The sequence below is a fragment of the Mytilus galloprovincialis genome, chromosome 13, assembly GCF_965363235.1.
Source record: "Mytilus galloprovincialis chromosome 13, xbMytGall1.hap1.1, whole genome shotgun sequence".
In the NCBI taxonomy this organism is placed as follows: Eukaryota; Metazoa; Mollusca; class Bivalvia; order Mytilida; family Mytilidae; genus Mytilus; species Mytilus galloprovincialis.
Window position 1 is genome coordinate 25307057 of NC_134850.1, and position 24020 is coordinate 25331076.

The 24020-nt window shown below is 32.9% G+C and overlaps 1 protein-coding gene across 2 annotated transcripts; it reads left to right on the top strand.

The window, feature by feature from the left end:
- The first annotated feature begins 131 nt into the window (after positions 1 to 131).
- On the top strand, positions 132 to 23814 carry LOC143055892 (uncharacterized). Of its 2 annotated transcripts, XM_076228935.1 has the most exons (15): positions 132 to 1692; positions 3263 to 3607; positions 4593 to 4651; positions 5714 to 5944; positions 6876 to 7097; positions 7803 to 7839; positions 13253 to 13398; positions 13972 to 14038; positions 14478 to 15071; positions 15916 to 16269; positions 18392 to 18988; positions 19493 to 19846; positions 21030 to 21178; positions 22014 to 22191; positions 23410 to 23814. In XM_076228935.1, the coding sequence occupies exons 1-15, from the start codon at positions 138 to 140 to the stop codon at positions 23697 to 23699; spliced, it is 5178 nt and encodes a 1725-aa protein (XP_076085050.1). In that variant the 5' UTR covers positions 132 to 137; the 3' UTR covers positions 23700 to 23814. The 2 variants fall into 2 exon arrangements, with proteins under 2 accessions (XP_076085050.1, XP_076085051.1); XM_076228936.1 differs by lacking the exon at positions 23410 to 23814 and having other exon boundaries at positions 21985 to 22121.
- Positions 23815 to 24020: the final 206 nt, after the last annotated feature.

A 24020-nucleotide genomic window follows, 5' to 3' on the forward strand; every position in this document is an offset into this window, starting at 1 on the left:
TTATTACAAAAATAATCGTTTATTTTATTACACATGTCATACTAATGGCTCATATTGATTTATCTAAGATAAAGTTGTATTTCATATTTCAAGTACAGTAGTTTATTCTTTAATTATATTAATAATTTTCAGAAAACATGTCATTAAGACCTGCTGTACATGTCCTTGATCTCTGTAATGACCAGCAATCAAAATGTCTATGGAAACACGTATGGGTGAATTTTGAAACGAACATTCAAGAATATTTGGATATTGAAAAGATAAGTATTTCAAGCGACTATGACACTTCTGATCCTATAGCCTTTAGTTTTGGAACTGATGTGGATGTGCATACGACTATTAAAAAAGCATTTTTTGAATTGATAGAAAAAGAGAATTTAGAAATCAGACCAATAATTGAACTTTCAATCGTACAAAATCAGATAGACGCTACTTCTAAACAATTTGCACAACATAAAGTGGGAGTTTATATTAATGAGTATTGCAAAAACTCTGTGTGGGTTGTCGGACATACGCTAGTTTTAGACGAAGTTGTTAAATGTTTGAAAGACAAAATTCCTCGTTGTAGTATAACAACTAGTATTTATGCAAAACTTGACGGATTAAATATTTCTAGAGAAAAGGAAACAACACAGGTTTTTGTCGAATTATCAGAAGAGGACCAAGCAATTGTATGGATTTATGACTTATTAAATTTAGAATGTTTCAGGACAGACAATGTTGCCATTAGTCATCAACATTTCGGATTACAGATCTTAGTTCCTGATTCTAGTACAAAACTGTTAATTGAGAATGAGTTAAAGAGTACAATCAGAACTAGTAATCTCACTGTGTCCTGCAATAACTATTCATTCAGTGATTGTCTATATCAGTTGATTCAAAGGGATACTATACATGCATTTCTGCTATTTAGATTACGATATCATAAATGTGTATGGTTTAAAAACAGCCAAAATACTATGACATTATATGCTGAAAACCAATCAAAACTTAATGAAGCATACGGGGTGATTAAAGGTGCGTTCAAAGAAGACATCATTGCTGTGCCGTCTCGTTTTTTTAGTAGAGAGGACGCAAAACAAAAAATAGCCAATTTAGAAGAAAAGGGTAACGGAAAACTGTTAATCAAACTGAGCACAGACTTGTCAACAGTAAGTGTATCAAGAACGGATGACTTCTGGTTCAATCCAACTCAAATTGAATATATGTACACATCGAAGAGACTTTTAATTCCAAACCAAAAACAGAAAACCATGAAAAAGCTATTGAGTAACTACAAATCCTTCATTGAGAATCACTATTCAGTAAATGTATACGAACAAGACGAGCCATTATGTAAATTGACTGTTAAAGGAGAAGACTCAGCGGTGGAAGCTGCTTATCAAGAACTGTTGAATCTACAACAAATGCTGCATGGTCAAGACAAGACGTACATTATTGAGGATAAAGTAACAGATTTGGAATTAAGGGTGAAGAATATCGCAGAAAGCTGCGGGTGTAGTGTTTCTCTTTCATCAGCCAAAGTAGCGCCATCCGAAATGCAAATAATACCAGTTGACCTTAGAGAACATACTAGATGTCGAAGTATTACAGTAGATGATGGTTTTACTGTGAAGATTTACAAGTGCAGTTTGCAAAATAATTATTGGCTAGGACAGAATACGTTGATTCTGAATGTTGGACATAATGCTGGTAAGTTGCTATAAAATAACGAAACGTTTTTTAAGCTCACTTGGCCTAATGACCTAATAGGCCATGTGTGCTTTTCACCTGAAGTCCGTCATCCCTCGTCGTCCCTCGTCGTTCGTTAACTTTTACAAATATCTTCTCCCCTGAATTTACAGGGCCGAATAATCATTGAGATATCTAGTTATAAAAAATGTGTCCGCTGATCCCGCCAACCAATCAAAAATTGCCGACATGGCTAGAAATAGAACAAAGAGGTAAAATGTTTATGGCTTGTATCTCTAAAACTAAAGCATTAAGGGCAAATCTAAAAACTGGTAAACATATATATTAAATAGGTTAAGTTCTATCTGTCCTAATATTATCAGTCGAATCAAACATCAATGTTCTTTAACTTCTTATTTGATTTGGCTATTTTATTGGATCGAATTATTCTAAGTCTAATATATACGAAAAGCTTATCTGGCATTACAAATCAAACGCCTGTTTCCTTGCATAGTTACGATATTCCCGTGCTTGCATTTCCTATCATGATTTTCTTGATAGAGGTTTGCTGCTCACAAGGAAGCTATTAAACCAAGAGTTCCAAATGGTGAAGTTGAAATCATCCCTTCGTAAATTTTACGGACGCCATCACGAGTTGGTTGACCGTTATGGAATAACCGTTTCACAAATGATATCGGATATGTTCCTTACGTCGTAACTACAATCCCCTTCCCTTTCATGAATATGACCTACCGAATTAGACTATTTACCGGATTTGTAATCACTTAAGCAACACGACGGGTGCCACATGTGGAGCAGGATCTGCTTACCCTTCCGGAGCACCTGAGATCACCCCTAGTTTTTGGTGGGGTTCGTGTTGTTTATTCTTTAGTTTTCTATGTTGTGTCGTGTGTACTATTGTTTTTCTGTTTGTCTTTTTTATTTTTAGCCATGGCGTTGTCAGCTTGTTTTAGATTTATGAGTTTGACTGTCCCTTTGGTATCTTTCGTCCCTCTTTTAAATAGACAAAAACATGATTACTAATTATACCATAAAAGCATATCTGGAAAATAATGAAAAATGGAAGATATAAAAGGCAAAAATGTTGTATGTTCAAATCTACTTCTGTTTTTATTGGGGGAATTGTAGTATGCTGTAATTAAAGTGAAAGGTTTTGCATGCTACAAAACCAGGTTAAATCCATCTTTTTATATAAAAGAAGGAATTCCTGTACCAAATCAGGAGTATAACAATTGGTTTTGTTTTTATATTTGAGCCTTTCGTTTTACCATGTGAAGAGTTATTGTATCCGAAATGCATTCTGCATATTTTATATTGATTTGTTTTGGTTTGCATATTTTATTTTAATTATTCAAAGTGGCAAAGTTAAGGGTTAGTTGCAATTGAAATGTTGTTTTTTTTAAGTGAGCGATTCAGATTGCTGGAAGACTCTTGTTCTCTTCTTTAACTTTGATTGTTTCAAATTAACAAAATACAATAGATATAATTTAGTTCACTATGAATATAATTCATATTCACTATGAATATAATTCATATTAACTATGCTTTATCTACTCTTTTACTTGTCAAGGTGGTGATACATCCACTATCAAATGTATGGTAAATGCATTTCAACATGACCATGCTACTATTTACCTACCTATCTGGAAGATAGCGAAAGAAAATGATAACCTGCGTAAATTGATGACAGAAATGAAAGATTATTTTAAATCAGCAAACCTTCAAGAACATACTGTTATGTCGTTGGATTTGTCTATAGTTGAAAAAGTTGGATGGCCTGTCGTTCGATCTCTAGGAGCTATTTTATTATCTCTAAATTGCAGCAGACCAACATGTTTTCAGTTCTTTGCACCATCAGACGACATATTTGAGCCAAGTTCCGACATTATAAATCAATGGTGTCAGTTGAAAAAAGGTATATTGTTATTATTAAGACATATTTCAATTAATATATGTATTCCAACATCCAAATGGTATTGTTTGCTAATTTATTTAGTTACTTCCATCTATCTGTTTTATATTTACAAACATTATCTTAAAATATGACATATGGTTGAAAGAAAGAGTATGATGCTTACATGTATAACGTCAATTAAAATGAACCAAAAACTATCTAATGACGATACTGTCTGTAAGATATGTGTTGTGTTTTGTTTCACCACTACGCATACATGTTGTAAGCAGAAAATAATCATTTATACTCTTCAACTTGTTTCAACTATTCTTTAATAGATCCGTTATAATTATCATGAGAAAAAATACAGCATATTGTCTTTGTTACCGATTTATTATTTCAAATATGCATTGACTTTTTCATTTTATATCTGCTCATGATAGAAACGTACCAATCTTAGTAAAATATTCACCGCGCTGAAGTAAGGCCATTATTCATAGTTCATTATTCAAAATTCAATAATGAATAATGAAATAGTTCACTATTCAATGTTAAGAAATGAATAATGACTAATGAAATAGTTTATGTTTCATTATTCAACTTGAAGCGGTGAATAGTGAAAAAAGAATTAAAAAAATTGACTGTGACAATACAGCTATATCCCGTATTTCTAAATTCGTCATTTTTCTTTTATCTAACAAATATTCAAATCAATATAATAAAAGAAAATAGAATAAAAAACTCTTTAGATTTATAATTTTATTCATTTATTCAGTTTCGAAGGATCAACTAGTTGGTTTTCCTAACTATTTTTAACAGTTTGATCTTTTGAATAATAAACATTGGCAAATCTAACTATCTATTATATCAAACAATGCAACGACCAGGAACTATTTTTATATCCCTTACAACATACAGGCATATTACGAAAAAAATGATGCATTGAATCTGATTGTATGGCTAGCGTAACTCCGAAACCTTAGTCATCTATTTCATCTTATTTCAGGATCTTCGAAGCAAAAACTTAAGATAAATATAGTGAAAGGCGAACTGGCCCAAATGAGAGTAAGTTGGTTTGTTTTATCATAAAAATGAACGAGGGTTTAAAGAATATATCACTGTTATAAGCTCATTACGATAAGGAACCTAATATAGACATTATCCACGGAAATCTAGATTTGAGGAGCATGTTGATGTATCGATATTTGTTTAGTTTGTCTGATGTTGTATACAGTTGCGACATCTACGAATTCGCTTTGTTATGAACACTTTACCCAACTTAGTCTTCACATTTTATAAAGAGAAATATATATCATATATTTTATGTTCGTTTAACACAGGTTTAATTGCTTACAATAACAACGAGTTACATGTATGGCTGGATGGCATTCAGCGAAGTTTCGAATTCTTAACATGATGAACACATGATTTTATTAAAATAATATTGCTTGAAGTATTATTTTTTCATGTCCAATTCCCATTATATATCGCTCAATTTTGAAATGAAACGCGGGACTGTTTGCCAGTTATTTACTTCCTCTCATTAGGGGTCGCATTACGTCAATATTACAATGTATATACAATCATGGTCAATACATGTATAAAGATTCTATCTTGCAGTGTAAGTTTGTTACATGTTTATGATAACAACATTCCAAAAACATATTTTGTTCATTTTTTTTTCTAATAGTATATACTATACCAAAAAGTACCAAAAAGAGAATTGTAGTTGTTGAATGAATCATTTAACAATATTCAAAATTGGTAATGTAAACTGCCAAACAAATCTGACAAAAAATCAATTGCTAAATAATATCACACAAACCATTAGTGCACTATAATCTTGTAACGTTGATAAAGATTTAAACAAGATTGAAGTTAAAAGCATAAAGGAAATATAAAAACAGCTGAATTAATTTGTGTTTTTAAAAATGTTTGTACTTCCATGATAATAATTAAGAAATGACAATGGATACAAACATTTTTATAAGATAAAGTCTATGAAAACAAATAATTTTGATCCCTTGTTATCAAACTACTTTGCTTGTAAGGGATGAATCATTTTAGTTCAATATTTAACTGTTTAAAGACTAAAAGTATGTTTTCATTAATATATTCTTCAAACAGTGTGACGTCCTTGTGAATGCCACCAATCGTGAATTTGATTTATCAAGAGGAATGGTTTCTAAGGCATTACTCAAAGCTGCTGGTGTTGAACTACAGCATGATTGCAAAAGTACCTTTAAAGGTAGACAGATAAAGTTCCCTGAAGTAGTTGTAACAGGAGGATACAATTTATCAGCGAAAAAGATTTTTCATGGGGTTCTTCCAAGATATAAATCAGAGAGCAGTATGCAGGTACAACAAACATATCTTTCAACTTTAGTTTTTGTAATCTGCATACCTATTTTAGTGAAGTATTATCTCGTTAATAAAATCAAAATTTCATGATAGCTGAAAAACGTAGTTCTTATTTACATATCATTCGCCAATAATGGTTTGAATGGCATTGATCACCATTATTAGTAGTTAACATACAACTTCTGTGAAGTACCGAAAGTGGAATATGTAGAAGGTCTACTTCATCAAGGTTGTTCTGTTCCTCGACAATGTTTTACGATATAAAATTATAACATAAAACAAACGCAATGGTTTAAACAGTCCAATTATTAACTTCCCATTACCTCTGCCCTAACGTATATATTAATCTCAGTTGAGCTTGTTTATGATGATTTCACGAATTAGTTGGCTGATAACTGTGTGGGTATATCGTCTCACGCGCGTCATGTTTGAGTGGTCGAAAATCTCCAGATACTAGTCTAGACAAATGGTCTACAATTTAACAAATGTTTCCTTATGCTGATTGGGGACTTTTTACTAAATAAAGATTTGGAAGGCGCGGTGAATACATATCAGCAGACTCTTGCATTTATTCCAAACCTGATCCGGCTCCTGTGTGGGTTCATAGTTTCCGCAATGTTTGTTAAAAACCTTTATTTTTCTCTTTCTTGTCGATTTATGAGATGTGAATTTCGAATACAATGATGCCTTTGTCTAGGATGAATTTATATATCTTTTGAATACTAACATATAAGAAAAGAAGATGTGGTATTGTCAATGACACAACTCTCCACTAGAGAACAAATGACAAAGATATCAGTTTAAAGATAACCATTTTCCGTCTATTCAACACAAGCTATATTATACCAGATCCTGATGTTTCTCGACAAACAATACATTTATAAATAATACACAATTCTCAAAGGTATTCATTTAATTCTAACTTCAGCAGTTTGAATATTTCATCAAGAATTGCCTGAACACAGCGGTTAACTTAAACATGAGAAGCATCGCATTTCCTGCTCTTGGAACAGGAAACCTCATTTATCCATCAAACCTTGTCGCCTCTTCGATGTTTCTGGTAGCGGACAAATTTATCTCTGCTAACAACATAGGATCTCTTACTGAAATAAACTTTGTCATATATCCAGCTGATACAGGCGTATTACAGGTATGTAGCATTGCAGATTATAACTTATTTTCATAATTACTTCCTTTTTTAATACATCAGGAAGACAGTTTTCATCAACTGCAAAAAGTTCAGATCTGAAAAAAGAGGCACTGTATAGCCTAGACCTATAGTGGAATTAAAAACAATTGCCAAATACAACAAGGAGTTATATTTGCGTAGCTATACTTAATGCATGTACTAACATGAGAAACACGACGCATGCCACGTGTGGAACAGGATGTGTTTACCTTTCTGGAGCACCTGATACCACCTAAGATTTCGATGTGGTTCGTTTTACTCAGTCTTTAGTTTATGTACAATTGTGTGTCTGTTCGTCGTCTTCCATTTTAGCTATGTCGTTGACAGTTTATTTTCGAATATTGAATTGCATTTCCCTCAATTTCTTTCTATTTACAATATTCTTTAGTGTATGTATCATTTGACGTCAATCCTATACTGAACTTGACGGATTATTTCGAGAACAGTTTTGCAAATGTTTTAAGCATATATCACTTGTGGCCAGACGACAATAGTTTGTAAGCGATTTATGGGTATACTTGCAACAAGCATGCCCTTTTTGTGTAATTTCAACATTTAAATACATGTAGAATGATTTTCTTGCAATATTTAATATGTAAATATACGAACATATTTGTACCTGTATACGTTATTTTATCACCATTTTTTTCCTATTTTGTGTGAAAGGTTTTTGAAGCAGTAGAAAAAAACAGAAAGAAAACAGGTGAGATATCATGACATAAAGATTAATCATCTAAATATTGTTTTTACCATTTTGCTTAAACTTCAATAAAGAATTTGGAGAAATAAAGAAATCAAGAAAAGTTTAAACGATAAGTTTTTATTAAGTTAATAAGACACTACTGTCTTTACTTAACAAATCATTTCAAAACGAACGGTCATGTTGATATGACCAGACTAAAAAATGCATTATCAAGTTCTCTTTCGTCTTTTTTGTCAATTTTCATGTGTATCCTCTGTGCTACATTCAGTATCGCTAAGTCAATTCTATGAGAATTTATAAAGCATTTTTTCAGATATAGTCCGGCGGCTACAAGCATATTTCAGACGAATTGTGCACATCCTGCTACAAGCATGAAATTTGGCAAAGACCTTCCTCAACTATTATTCTTTTTTTTCAGAGAGGGAGGCATTGGAAAAAAATGTCGCACTTCCGGTAAAATCCAAAATGGCGGACTTCATACTTAATTCAACCCAATATCGAAGGCTAGTATTTGAAAAGGTGTTATTATCATGCTACAACCATAATATTTGGTACAAATCTTTGTTTTGTACTACTTTTGGATATATTATATTGTTTAGATGTCTTCAAAAATCCTACTTCCCGTAAATTCCAACATGGCGGACATTGTACTAAAATAAGCTTATTTTTTAGGGAGGGTAATTGAAATGTGTTTAAACGTATTGCTACAATGTACTATCATTACATTGTGCAGGAACCTTTCATTGGTGCTTCTAATGGATACAATGTATAAAAAAATCTGTCTTTAAAACCCCTACTTCCGATGATATTCAAAATGGCGGACATAGAAATATCAATTCATTATTTAAATATTCAACTTTTTTTCCAAATGTAAAGAAAATGTTGTTTTTTGTGCTGGTCATTAATATTTTGGCTTTAAGTTATCCTCAAAACCCCTAATTCTATTTTGTTGTAAATGGTTAAATGTTTTGACACTTCCGGTAAAAAATGTGGCGTAAATTTCAAAGATGAGTACTCAGTCCATTTCTTCGATTTAGAGTTTTGGATAGATTGATTAAAAAAAAACAGATAATACTAAAACATTTTTAAAATTACTACTATTTGGCCAAACATACATGTTTATACAAAGTTCCTACCAAATGCACACACCGCAGTGCACTGGAGACCCGATTTTCCACATTAACAACGACCGAGACATCCTTTATTACATCCACAATGTACAAGCTTTTGACAAAATGATGAGGCCTCAGAAAGAGTTTTTTAAAAGGGATCATCTTTATCCCTTCGCCATCCATTCGCGCCTGGACTGGGTAGCATAAGGGCCAATCCAATGCTCGTCCCTCTAAACACATTCCCTAGTATATTGCACGTTTTAAATGCTGGAAAAGAGTAGACCAAGTTGAGGAAATAGCCTCAATCAGCCTTCCCTTTTGTGTGAATAGTTATTTACTTGCTTCGTTAACCATTGTTAACCATGTTAGCCCCATCTGATAAGTTTGTGCTATCTTACAGTAAAACCCCGGTAACTTCGGTTGATCAATCATCATTCTTTATGTTAAAGACACATCTTCAAATGCCATCAATGACTCCCACGCAGTCTTTTTTCTTTCCAACCAAAGAGAGAACCGTATCACAACCGGTAAAGGCATTGATCTCAATAAGTGTGTGTGATCACTTATTGCCTAGTACATTTGAAAGACCATTTATAGACAGTAATCCGAAGTGGTTTGCCTTCCCAAACACAATCCATAGTTCGTCTACCCCTATGTCACGGAATAGCGAAACAGTAATGCCAGCATCATATCAGTAACGACTGTTCGAATCATGACTCGTTTAAGTTTGTGTTTCACTGCATCAGGCACATGTACCATGATTCTAGTGTCAGCCTCTTACTGTGAACATGGTGCTAAATTTGAAATACATCACGTGGTGGATAACACTGAAAATCATGAGCATTTGTTGCTACAACTACCATACTCATACTCATAAAATATTTCATCCACTCTTGTTACAGTTTCAAGGTATTTTATTAAGGTAAGGACATAATAATCAGCATACTCGTTAGGAAACACCTTGAAACTGTAACAATAGTGGATGTAGTCTTGGATACGTACATAAACAATACTGGTAGTTTGAAGGCTGCTACAAGAAACAAGAGCTACATTTTGGGGAAAGAGAATACACAAACGAATCCAGGGTCAAAACAAATTCCTCAAAATTGACAAAGTGTTCTGAGAGATGACGGCAATACGAAATTTTTAGTTTTCATTCATAGCAGCTTGCTCAATAAAATTTTAAGGAAAAGGTAGTTGTAGCAACAAATGCTCAGGATGTTCAATGTTATCCACCACTTGATGATGTTTCAAGTTTAACACTATCGAACAGTAGATACTGATGTCATTGCTGTTTCGCTATTCCGTGACATAGGGGCAGACGAACTTTGGTTTGCATTTGGAAGTGGGAAAAACTTTAGATATATATCTATACGTGACCTTTCAAATGCACTAGGCATTGAGAGATTACACGTTTGCTGGAAAAGGAACTGCGTTGGTGACATGGATGGCGTTTGAAGATGTGACTTAAGCATTTAGAATGAGTACAAAGCAAGAAAACATGCGTTTGTGAAAGAGGAAAGACTTATTGAGGCTATTCCCACGACTCGGTCTAGTCTTTTTCAGCATGTAAAGCGTGCAATATACCATGACGGCTATGAATGAGTAACACGCTTGGAATTGGTTCCTATGCTAACTAGTCCAGACGCTTATGAATGGCGAAGAAACACCATGGGAACCCTTTTGAACTCTTAGTGAGGCCTCTTCATCTTATCAGGAGCTTGTACATTATGGATGTAAGAAACAATACCAGTCTTTGTAAATGTGGAAATTTAGCTCTCCGATTGTGAATAAACATGTTTTTGCGGGCTAACGAGTATGCTGATTGGGTATTATGTCCTTACCTCAATAAAATACCTTGAAACTGTAACACGAGTGGATGAATTATCGGATGCGTATGGTCGTTGTAGCAACAAATGTTCAGGATATTCTATCTTATCCACCACGTTATATATTTCAAGTTTAGCACTATGTTCACATTAAGAGGAAGACACTAGAATCATGGTGCATGTATCAAAACTACCAGTATTGTTTATGTATGTATCCGAGACTACATCCACTATTGTTACAGTTTCAAGGTGTTTCCTAACGAGTATGCTGATTATTATGTCCTAACCTTAATAAAATACCTTGAAACTGTAACAATAGTGGATGTAGTCTCGGATACATACATAAACAATACTGAAAAGAGTGGATGAAATATTTTATGAGTATGGTAGTTGTAGCAACAAATGCTCATGATTTTCAGTGTTATCCACCACGTGATGTATTTCAAATTTAGCACCATGTTCACATTAAGAGGCTGACACTAGAATCATGGTGCATGTGTCTGATGCAGTGAAACACGAACTTAAACGAGTCATGATTCGAACAGTCGTTACTGATGATGCTGTCATTACTTTTTCGCTTCTCCGTGACATAGGGGTAGACTAACTATGGATTGTGTTTGGGAGGGCAAAAAACTTTGAATTAATATCTATCAATGACCTTTCAAATGCACTAGGCAATGAGTGATCACACACACACTTATTGTGATCCATGCCTTTACCAGTTGTGATACAGTTCTATCTTTGCTTGAAAAAAAAAGACTGCGTGTGAGACATTGATGGCATTTGCAAATGTGACTTTAACATAAAGAATGATGATTGATCAACCTAAATTACCGGGGTTTTACTATAAGATCGCACCACAAATTTAACAGATGGGGTTAACATGGTTAACAAAGCAAGAAAATAACTGTTTGCGCAAAAGGGAAGGCTAATTGAGGCTATTCCCTCAACTTGATCTTGTCTTTCCAAGCATGTAAAACGTGCAAGATACTAAGACAGGTATTTAGGGGGGCGAGCTTGGAATTGGCTGTTATGCTACCCAGTCCAGGCGCAAATGGATCGCGAAGGGACAAAGAGGATCCCTTTAAAAAAAAACTCTTTCTGAGGCCTCAATATTTTGTCAGAAGCTTGTACATGTGGATGTTAGAAAGGATAATGTGAAAAATCGTGTCTCCCGTAGACTGCCTTGTGTGCATGAGGTGGTGATCGTGAATGAACATGTCTTTTTGGCCGAATTGTAGTAGCAGTTTTAAAAATGTTTTAGTACTTAAGTAATTTTATTTTGTTTTAATCAACCTATCCAAAACTCTACATCGAAGATATGGATTGAGGACTCATCTTTGATATTTACGCCAGATTGGTTTTTTTTACCGGAAGTGATAAACATTTACAGCAGAGTAGAATTAGGGGTTTTGAGGATAACTTAAAGCCAGCACAATAAACAACATTTTCCTTACATTTTGAAAAAAGTTGAACAAATGAAAAAATAAATTGATATTTCTATGTCCGCCATTTTGGATATTACCGGAAGTAAGGGTTTTAAAGAAATATGTCTTATACATTGTATCCATGAGAAGTACCAAAGAAATGGTTCCTGCACAATGTAATGATAGTAGCAATATGTTTAAACATATTTCAATTACCCTCCCTAAAAAATAAGCTTATTTTAGTACAATGTCCGCCATATTAGATTTTACCGGAAGTAGGGTTTTTCAAGACATCTAATCTATATAATATATCCAAAGGTAGTAAAAGACAAAGGTTTGTACCAAATATTATGATAGTAGCATGATTCTAACACCTTTTCACATACTAGCTTTCGATATTGAGCTGATTTAAGTATGAAGTCCGCCATTTTTGATTTTACCGAAAGTGCGACATTTTTTTCAAATGCCTCCCTATCTGAAATAAAAGAGTAATAGATGAGGAAGGTCTATGCCAAATGTCATGCTTGTAGCAGGATGTGCACAATTTTTCACAAAGCCGCCGTACTAATAGAGAGAATCGACTGTATCTCGTCAATATTTAAGTTCATCAAGCATCTTTGTTGTCGTTATTATGCTGTTTTATTTAATGTTTGAGTTGTTGCTATTTAGGCACATTTCCCTAAGGGCAGCAGTACTAATTATAAAACACAAGAATTTATTTGACGAATAATTGGTACAATATAGCATCACATTTTTTCAAGAGCTCGCTCAACATGCGAAAAAGTTTTAACGATAGTGTTTCGATGTTTTTGTTTAATGACCACGAATATCGTACTAGGAATCACAAACACTCTGTACATAATAACGTAGAGATCAAATTTATTTTGTTTTTCAAGAAACAATCTCTTATCTGTACCTAACGACGTAGAGAACAAATTTATTTTGTTTTTCAAGAAACAATCTCTTATCTGTACCTAATGACGTAGATAACAAATTCATTTTGTTTTTCAAGAAACAATCTCTTATTGTATACTTTTTGCTTCAGTGGGTAATATGTTTGTTGATTCTGTTGTTGCTGGCCCTGATTTTACAACATGCACTGTGCAAGTAATTGGTCCTAGTGATGAATTGGTACACGACACTTTTAAACAGATAGAAGAGTCATTTAATACGAATGGAATAACGGACGAGGTATGGATAATCGGTTTATACTGCCAGAAGATTATTTATTATAGTAATGAGTAATTTCTTTTCAAATGTGTTTGAGGAGTCATTTTTTACATTCTTGTTCATGCGTTAGATTAAATTATTGAAATTTGAAAGAGATTTCCTGTTTCATTTACAATTGAAAGAAAAGAGTGTTACTATATATAGTATAATTGCTAATACAGTGAACTATAGCTAGCTGCATTTAATTCAATGAGTTTTAAGCTCCAAAGAAAAGATGAAAGTCATTCAATAGTATAAAGAAATAACTCAGAAAGACGATGTCTTATGATAATTGGATCTGTTTTATTGATTTCATTTTGCTATATTTCATGTTTTATTAAGCAGGCTTAAAATAAAGACTTGTTACATACTTAGAGTATAGCATTTTAGGTTAAAAACGATACTATTCCATGTTTTGTTCCTCACTTTTTGTCCGTGGTTTAAAATTGTTTGCCAGTTGATACGCTTTCACTTAATATGCAAATATAATTTCTAAAAAAGTTGTAGAAGTAATTCTACTAGTGATATTAACGGGCAAAATATGTTTTGTTTTAGGGAATTCAAACTAACAGATTAGCCAAGCTGGAAGCAAGTGACAAGCAAGATAGCAAATATCCTAAAGGTGTAAAATTTTATATAAGATTTAAAATCTGTGCTTCGTACATTTTTGGTGATTGAAATGTAGTATGTATGTCGTTACTTATCTGTATCTTTCGGTTACCAAATACTTATGATAATTAATACCTTACGATTTTATAGTCACATTTGAACATTCGAATAGATTCAAATTTAGTAAACTTATCTCAAAAGTTACTCTACACGCGGTATCTACTGCACATCAAACTATGTTTGGTTTACAACCAGCTGTGTAAAAGAAATAAATTGACTATTTTCTTAAAGTCACTATATTTCTAATGTAAGATTTGTAACTCACTGTAGGACACCCTGTATCCCTGCCTGCATGTTATCAAAAGAATATGTCAAGAAGATAAGATTCGAATACGTTGTGATTTTGTCACACTTTTTTACAATCTTGAACGTATCTTTTTTTCTATTTTAAGGTGATATTCAATATCTACAGTATCTTTTGAACGCAACAGAAGATATAAATTCTGATTCGTTTGATATAAACATGGCTTATAATTCATCAAACAATTTTTCGAAGCCTGACACATTATGTGTCAATGACAAAAAGTTGCAAATTCCTCAGTTGACACCAATGGGATCATCAATCCTCTACAGACCAAAACAAGACGCGATAGTCATGATTACAAAAGAAGGAGTTAAAGTATATGTGTATAAGGCGGATATATGTTATCTAAGTAAGGTAGACTGCATAGTAAACCCATTTATTAGAAGAATGAATGAAACCGATGGTTTAACGAACATTGTTGCAAGAGCCGGAGAACAGATGCAAAATGAATGCACACAGTACATCGTAAGGCATGGAATATGTGAGCAGCGTTTATGCATTACGACAGCTGGAAGTTTTACCCACTATAAGAAAATACTTCACGTAAAGTCACCTGCGCGGAATGAAAATTCGACAATTGCTGCACTTACAGAAAATATTACAAAAACAATAAGGATTTGTTTATCTCGAGCCAACATGAATAATTTTGCCTCAATAGCCTTTTCACCCTTTCCCACACTAGGTAAGTTAAAGAAATAAAAAATCACCTCTTGTCTTAACCAAGAGTAGTTAGTATACATGACATTTGAGTTTACAATATGCATAATTAGGTTTAATATTAATAAGGAGATGTACATGTGATATGCTTGCTAATCAGAGCAAAATGACTTAAATGAAAAATTTATATAGATTAGACCGTTGGTTTCCCGGTTTGAATGGTTCTACACTGGTAATTTTTAGGGGCCATTTATAGCTTGCTGTTCGGTGTGAACCAAAGCTGCGTGTTGAAGGCCGTACCTTGACCTATAATGGTTTTCTTTTCATAAATTGTTACTAAGTTGGAGAGTTGTCTTATTGGCACTCATCTTCCTATATCTATTAGACGTAGACAACTAAACGTGATCGTATGGCCTTCCAATATAATGAGCAAAACGACTTCAGCATGGATACCAATGAATACTTCAGCATAAAATGTTTTATTTAGAAGACATTACATGTTTTAACCCGGTACATTTGTTTATAACAAAAACGCCTAGTTTATGGAACAAAACTTTGTTTCAAAAAATGCCAATAACCTATTCCCAATTTTTAATTAGAATCGTTAAATACGTATATATAGCTACCACATAACATGGAAACAAAATGACTGTTTAAATGTTTAAAAAAAATCAACATTTATCATATTATCATTATTATGATACAATACGTGAACCACCGTTATTTTGATGATAAGAGAACTTTTGAGAACAGATACATATCATTTCAATTCTAAAATGACCTTTGCTTTATTATATCAATATATAGATTTTTTATGTTGGCTTGATAGTTTTCAAGTTGCACTTATTTGTTTTTAAATTCGTTTGTAGGATTTGATACAGCTTGTCATACAGATATAGTTAAAACATACCCAGAAAGCGTTATGAAATATAGCAATGAAGCTGGCATGAAATCAAGTATTAAAGAAATACATTTTGTTCATACCGATCAAGCTGAAATGGAGGCGATTCATTCGGCTTTTTTGCAAACTATTCCTGATAGTTATGTCGATGAATACATTAAACAGAAGGATACAGCAAATGAACTTTTGGGGTATGCAGAAATGAATGAGTTTCATACTCTTAAAACTAGCACTAAACCTGTGACATTCCTAGCAAGCAAAAACATAAGTGACAGGACTGAGAAAGTAAAAATGTATCAACCAATACCTGGTTCATTTTCAGGTTGGTATAACATTAAAACTTTGCTGTTTTCACATTATATAGTTGTAATAAGGTTGCCGGGTAACGTTTAGTGCCGACCTTGATTTTTTAAAGAAAGGAATTGGTTTATCAATTCCTATCATAAATTAGCCTTTGTCAACTGATTGTAAATAGTTTGTTTTTATTTTGAACTGTCATATCTCTGTCAAAGTTTATCGGAGTGTTTGGCGCCAGCAAATTAGTTTAACATATCTCTATCTGTATACGTCTGTCTCAAATCAGCTGCCTGTAGATGGTTCGTGTCCATCATATTTGTTTTTTCGCGAAAAGTTTGATTATAAATTTGACCCGTTTTTTGCTCAATTGAATTGTTTCAAAAAAAATTTTATGGCGGGGCTTTTGGTTGTTGACTATGCGGTATTTCTTTTCTTTCTCATAGGTTAAGGCCGTACGGTTGTACTATATAGTAACTTACATCAACTTTTTATGAACTTTGGTAGATAGTTTTCTCATAAGCAATGTACCCTATATTATTATGTTTATACAGAAATTAATTTAGATTAAGCGCGCGTTACCTTTTTGTGAATTGTGCAAATTATTTTACGTCACGTTAACAGTATTCTTATCTTTACATGTTTTGCTTGGTCTGCACCAAGCTGTTTTGTTTGTGTATTGTATTGTCCTTTTTAGCTCACCTGGCCTAAAAGGCCAAGTGAGCTTTTCTCATCACTTGGCGTCCGGCGTCCGTCGTCGTCCGTTGTCGTCGTTAACTTTTACAAAAATCTTCTCCTCTGAAACTACTGGGCCAAATTAAACCAAACTTGGCCACAATCATCATTGGGGTATCTAGTTTAAAAAATGTGTCCGGTGACCCGGCCAATTATCCAAGATGGCCGCCATGGCTAAAAATAGAACATAGGGGTACAATGCAGTTTTTGGCTTATAACTCAAAACCCAAAGCATTTAGAGCAAATCTGACAGGGATATAATTGTTAAGCAGGTGAAGATCTATCTGCCCTGAAATTTTAAGATGAATTGGATAACCCGTTGTTGGGTTGCTGCCCCTGAATTAGTAATTTTAAGGAAATTTTGCTGTTTTTTGGTTATTATCTTGAATATTATTATAGATAGAGATAAACAGTAAAAAGCAATAACGTTCAGCAAAGTAAGAAATAGAAATAAGTCAACATGACTGAAATGGTCAGTTGATCCCTTTAGGAGTTATTGCCCTTTATAGTCAATTTTTAACCATTTTTCGTAAATCTTAGTAATATTTTACAAAAATCTTCTCCTCTGAAACTACTGGGCCAAATTAATCCAAACTTGGCCACAATCATCTTTTGGGTTAGTAGTTTAAAAAATGTATCCGGTGACCCGGCCATCCAACCAAGATGGCCGCCATGGCTGAAAATAGAACATGGGGTAAAATGCAGTTTTTGGCTTATTACTCAAAACCCAAAGCATTTAGAGCAAATCTGACATGGGGTAAAATTGTTTATCAGGTCAACATTTATCTGCTCTGAAATTTTTAGATGAATCGGACAACCCGTTGTTGGGTTGCTGACCCTGAATTGTCAGTTTTAATGAAATTTGGCTGTTTTGGTCATTATCTTGAATATTATTATTGATAGAGATAAACTGTAAACAACAATAATGTTCAGCAAAGTAAGATTTACAAATAAGTCAACATGACCGAAATGGTTAATTGACCCCCTTAGGAATTATTGTTCTTTATAGTCAATTTTTAACAATTTTCATAAAATTTGTAAATTTTTACTAACATTTTCCACTGAAACTAATGGGCCAAGTTCATTATAGATAGAGATAATTTTAAGCAGCAAGAATGTTCAGTAAAGTAAGATGTACAAACACATCACCATCACCAAAACACAATTTTGTCATGAATCCATCTGCTTCCTTTAATATTCACATACTAGTAGACCAAGATGAGCGACACAGGCTCTTTAGAGCCTCTAGTTTTTTTATTTCAATTATTTTTCTAATATAAGTTTTGTTAATCCTTGGTAGCACACATTGTACCCCTGACTAAAGATTATCAACAGAATATGTCAAGAAGATGAACCAAAACGATTATTTTGTCATTTTGTTTTTTACCAACATATAATCATTGTTTCTTTTCAAGGTGATATACAATATCAACAGCGTCTTATGAATGCAACAGATGATTTAAATGTTGGCTCGTTTAATAAAAGAAAAAGCATGGCATATGCCTTAAATCCTCTCTATACGTCTGGCACACCACTCATCAACGACCACAAGATAGAACCTTGTCAGTCCTGGGTAAGATCATCAACCCTTTATAGACCCAGACAAGACTCGGTTATAACGATAACAAAAGAAGGAGTTAAAGTATTTGTCTATAAGGCGGATATATGTTATCTTAGTAAAGTAGACTGCATAGTAAATCCGTCCAGTAGTAAACTGAATGAATCTGTTGGTTTAACAAATATTTTCTTAGAAGCTGGAGAAAAATTAAAAACAGAATGCTCACAATACATAAGAGACCATGGAGTATTACCTGAAAATTGTGTTTGCATTACGACAGCTGGAAAGTTGAACCACTACAAGAAAATACTTCACGTAAAGGCACCAGTATGGAATGAATATTTGACAGTAGATGCAATTTCAGAAAATGTTTCGGCCGCAATAACAATTTGCTTGTCACAAGCCAACATGGATAATATGACCTCAATAGCTCTTCCACCTCTTATCACATTAGGTGAGTATATAGACAACTGGGTAACCTCCTTTCCTAACCAATTGAAACATGTTATGCCATTTGTAAAAGCACTACAATTGTATGTATGCCATGTTGTCCCCTAACAAATATGAGCAAAACCAACACAGCAAAACAACCTACATTTTTTTCAGCATATATTGTTTATTTAAGAAGACTCTCAATCCTCAAGCCACGCATATCTAACATGACAAACAAAAGCGCTTACTTTATGGAATAAAAACTTGCTAACATTACCTCAATAAATTGTCTTAAAGTGTTGACATGGGAAAGTAAAAATACGTAGCATTACCAAATAATTTGTAAATAAAATGATTTAACAAATTGAATAAACATGTATTATAAATTAGTCCGATATTGTGACCTACACTAAATTGGCATTTAAGAGTATAATACAGAAACTTTCATTATCATTTTTTTTGTTTTAATATTGGAAATTAGGAGGCATTTAAATGTGAACACTGGTTTAGTTTTATTTAATTGCAGGATTTGATACCGTTTTGAATACAAGTATAGTTAAGGCATACCCAGAAAACGTTATGAAATACAGCACAGCAGCTGGCTTGCGATCAAGTATTAAAGAAATACATTTTGTGCATACCGATCAGTCAGAAGTGGAGGCGATTCATTCGGCTTTTTTGCAAACAATTCCCGATAGCTATGCTGATGACCGCATTAAAAGAAAACATAGAACAAGTGAAACTTTGGGTTATGCAGATAGGAATGAGTTTCATACATTTACAACTAACACTGAAACTTCGAAATTGCCAGTAAGCGATACCATCAGTGATAAGACTAGCAAATTCAAAATGTATCAATCGATGCCTGATTTATTTTCAGGTTTGTATAATACAAAACACTACTTATACTTCATCACTAAAGGACATTGCATTTACTTGATAAAAGCAAGAAAAACATAATTAGATCAGTTAAAACATGTTCATAAGTGTGTAAATTAGTTTTAATGAAACAGCATGTCTGATACCTTATTTCTTTAAAGTGACATGTCGTAAACATTATGGTAAACACGGTCAAAAGAGGGGGGATTAATTGGTCCCATTGATTATTAAAACTAACATTATTCTTTTAGAAATAATGTTAATTGAATTTAAAACTTAATCATTATTGTTTCAATATTTTGAAAATAAGCGAATTTAGGTCATATTGAAATGAGCATTTAGACACTATCCTTGTAAACTTATCGATCCGTTAAATAAACTTATTCTAAAAGGTTACCAATTCAACACTGTAATTAGATCATTGAAAGTATTTATATTGATTTTGTTATCAGTACATAAATAGCAAACTATTTTTTTTTTGTAATATACATACACACATTTATTGATCTAAAATCTGTCGATACCTATATCTTGGCATTGCACAAGGTCATGTTTTTCTCTGACTGTTTATGACGTCTATACACTAAATCCATTGGAGGTTGGATGTGTACTGATTGTAATGTAATCTTAGATGCATGATTTTTTTCATTAGTTGTTAGTGGCTTTGAACTAGCTGTCAGTAACTGTGAGTACTCTCAGATCAGTGCACAAGTGTCTTTTTTGTTGTTGGGATCGATGTACAAGTACCCTGCCACGTTAACTCGTATTTGTAGTATTTGTATAATCCATCTGATGAGTTAAGCCTTTTTCAATTGATTTTTATAGTTCGTTCTTATGTTGTACTGTTACACCACTGTTAATAAGGGGGATATGTAGGAACAATATCTTATGTGTTTAAATACAAGTCATTACTTCGAACATTTTGCAGACGCAAGTGCGAGTTATGCAATAGATGACGACAGATATTTTCAATTGTCATGACTACAGTCCAGTCAGTCAGTCATTTTATTTGTTTTAAACAATTACAAAAATGTTTTCTAATTTCTAAAACCTATGAGAGGAAAATAAATACATTGTGGAACTCATATACATATTCAATAATTGCTTTGTAAAGAGACTTGTGCTCCTTAATTTTTTTTCAAGTAATAACACAAACGCTTTTTTTTTTAATTTATTTTCTATAGATAGTTCCGAGAATGTTCCTTCAAACTGGACAGACATGGATGCAAATGAAATGATTACAACAGTTATCTTACAACCATATGATCAGGAATATAAAGATGTTGTAGCCGAATTCAAACAAACATCTGAAAGACATTATGACATTATCAAGGTATGAAACTCTTTAAAAATTTGATAATACACATAATATTTTTTCGTTTACTCAGTACTTTAATTCGCGTTATTCAAGAAAATGAATATATATAGATTATAAATCCACTTCACTTTTTTCACTTCGAACATTTTGCAGACGCAAGTGCGAGTTATGCAATAGATGACGACAGATATTTTCAATTGTCATGACTACAGTCCAGTCAGTCAGTCATTTTATTTGTTTTAAACAATTACAAAAATGTTTTTTTCGGTAAGTTCTGCTAGTTCTTCTGCATATTCTTCTTTGTGCGTTAAATACTCCTATGGATACAATTGACACAAAAAATTGAAAACAACACGTTATATCAATTCCATGTGTCCAAAGCGCATTTATTGAAGTAACCTTGATAGTCATATATTTGAAAGCCAATGATGTAGAAAAGCCTTTAAGTAAGTATTCCAAAAATTCAAAGTTTTGTAAACAGTTAGTTTATAATTATGATCAATGATAATTCATATCAACACAGTAGTGCTGACTACTGGTCTGGTAATATCATCGGGGAATAAAAACGCCACAAGCAGTGGTATCAATCCAGTGGTTGTAAATAATCTCATCATAGATTCCATGATTGAAATTTTGTATTTATGCCAGACGCGCGTTTTGTCTACAAAAGACTCATCAGTGACGCTCGAAACCAAAAAAAAAGTTAAAAGGTAGATGTAACATTACTCAAAAGCATGATTTGGATAACGGGGAAGTTGATATGATAAATCATTAGCAGAAAAATTCTTGATTTTATCTTTTTCATATCTGTTGATTCTAAGAAATATTTATTTGTGGTATAACTTGAAAGGTTGAAAGAATACAGAACAGAACTTTGCACCAGCAATATAACGCCAGAAAGAAACTAATGGACTCTATTAACCCCTCCTGCTTCAACAATGAACGAAAATTATGGCATGGCACTACACTTCAAGCAGTCAATGGTATAAATACATATGGTTTCAACAGAGGTTATTGTGGAAAAAATGGTAAAGTAATTTATATAATTTATATGTATATTAGTAATTATATAATTTATTAATTTGTATTTATATTAGTATTCATATAATTTATTAAGTTTCCACAACTTTATTCATGATATTATCAGAAATATGTGTTTTTTTTTTGTTGTTGCAAAATACAGAATAAAAGGATGATAACGAGTTATTTCTATAAGTACAAAAATATTTTTACATGATATAAAAAGCAATATTGTGTACGTGTTAAAACAAGTACAAGGTACTTTTGTACATGTCATTACTTGTATTTTAGCTTCAAACAAGTAATAACATGTCCAATATTTTTGTATATGTTATAACATGTTCACGACATATATATGTGAAGTTATATTTTAATATAGCGGATGTGGTCGAGTGGTCTAGAGCGCTGGACATGAGGCTAAGCGATTGGTGCTGTAGTGTATCAAAGGTGTGAGTTCGAATCCCGCTGAGGGACGGACAAAAATTTGTCAGTATAAAAAATCTAACTCTAACACTGTTTGGTGTAATTTTCAGACTTATATAAATATTTGCATTAACCTTGTATCTATATCACTCTTAGATCCAGTGGACATGTATATTGTATGGTTTGTCACTTGTTTAGACTTGTTTGTAAAATATACTTATTTCTAGTGACTGTATAATGAAATGAATCATGATCCTATATGATATATAAAAATTGTTGAGTTAGATTGCTGACAAATAATAAATACATTGTGTATGAAAATAATAATATAACATCTACACACGCTTAAAAAACACGTGTCTCATGTCTATCTCTAGATTCACCTTCCGTGACAAGGTAACACTACGACTATTGAAGTTATATTTTAATATAGCGGATGTGGTCGAGTGGTCTAGAGCGCTGGACATGAGGCTAAGCGATTGGTGCTGTAGTGTATCAAAGGTGTGAGTTCGAATCCCGCTGAGGGACGGACAAAAATTTGTCAGTATAAAAAATCTAACTCTAACACTGTTTGGTGTAATTTTCAGACTTATATATATATATATATATATATATATATTATATAATCGATAAATTCTGTGTTGTTGATAAAGTACTTTTTGCTGCTTGTTCTATGTAAAATGTATAAAAGAGTAGAATCTTGCCATAAATGTAGGATCATTTGATAAGCTGTGACATATTTATCACACGTATACATATATTTATAAAATCATGTGTTTATTCTAAGTAAAATTTCTTTTCAGCTGCTTCCTATGGCAATGGAGTTTACTTTGCAGTAAATTCATCATATTCAACAAAGTCACAATACTCAACGCCTGACCATGATAAGAGTAAAAGGGTATATTTATGCAAAGTTCTCGTCGGCGAGTATGTTAAAGGACAACAGGATATGAGAGTTCCTCCACCAAAATATGGGGCATCAGGATCACACATTTTATATGATAGCGTTGTTGACAAGCCATCATCACCAAGAATTTTTGTCATATTTCACGATGCGCAAGCTTATCCTGAGTATCTCGTTGTTTTTCGATAATCAAACATTGTTGCAAAATGGTTGACAAAGTTAGATGCACTTAACATATGGCACAGTATTAATCTGTATATACAACTATTTTGTGATAATATTAAACAAATAGACGATAGATGAATTGTGTAAGTAATTTTTTGTTATAGTAATTGCAGCTGTCATATTTCCACGGTTTTATTTCATTGACCGTATGATCATTTTTTTTTTATACATTCACTGATTTGTTTATGTCATTGTTTTGACGTTCATTTGGAACAGTTGTAGGAGATGCAGTAAAGATTGTCTCAAAATAAAATATTTATTTGTACTCAGCTCAAAACAGGTTCA

Bases quoted from the DNA above. Each gene is read 5' to 3' on its own strand.
- LOC143055892 (XM_076228935.1), top strand. From the start codon at position 138: ATGTCATTAAGACCTGCTGTACATGTCCTTGATCTCTGTAATGACCAG. The intron at 3,608-4,592 runs GTATATTGTTAT...ATCTTATTTCAG, and splicing joins ATGGTGTCAGTTGAAAAAAG to GATCTTCGAAGCAAAAACTT. The intron at 7,840-13,252 runs GTGAGATATCAT...TTTTTGCTTCAG, and splicing joins AAAAAACAGAAAGAAAACAG to TGGGTAATATGTTTGTTGAT.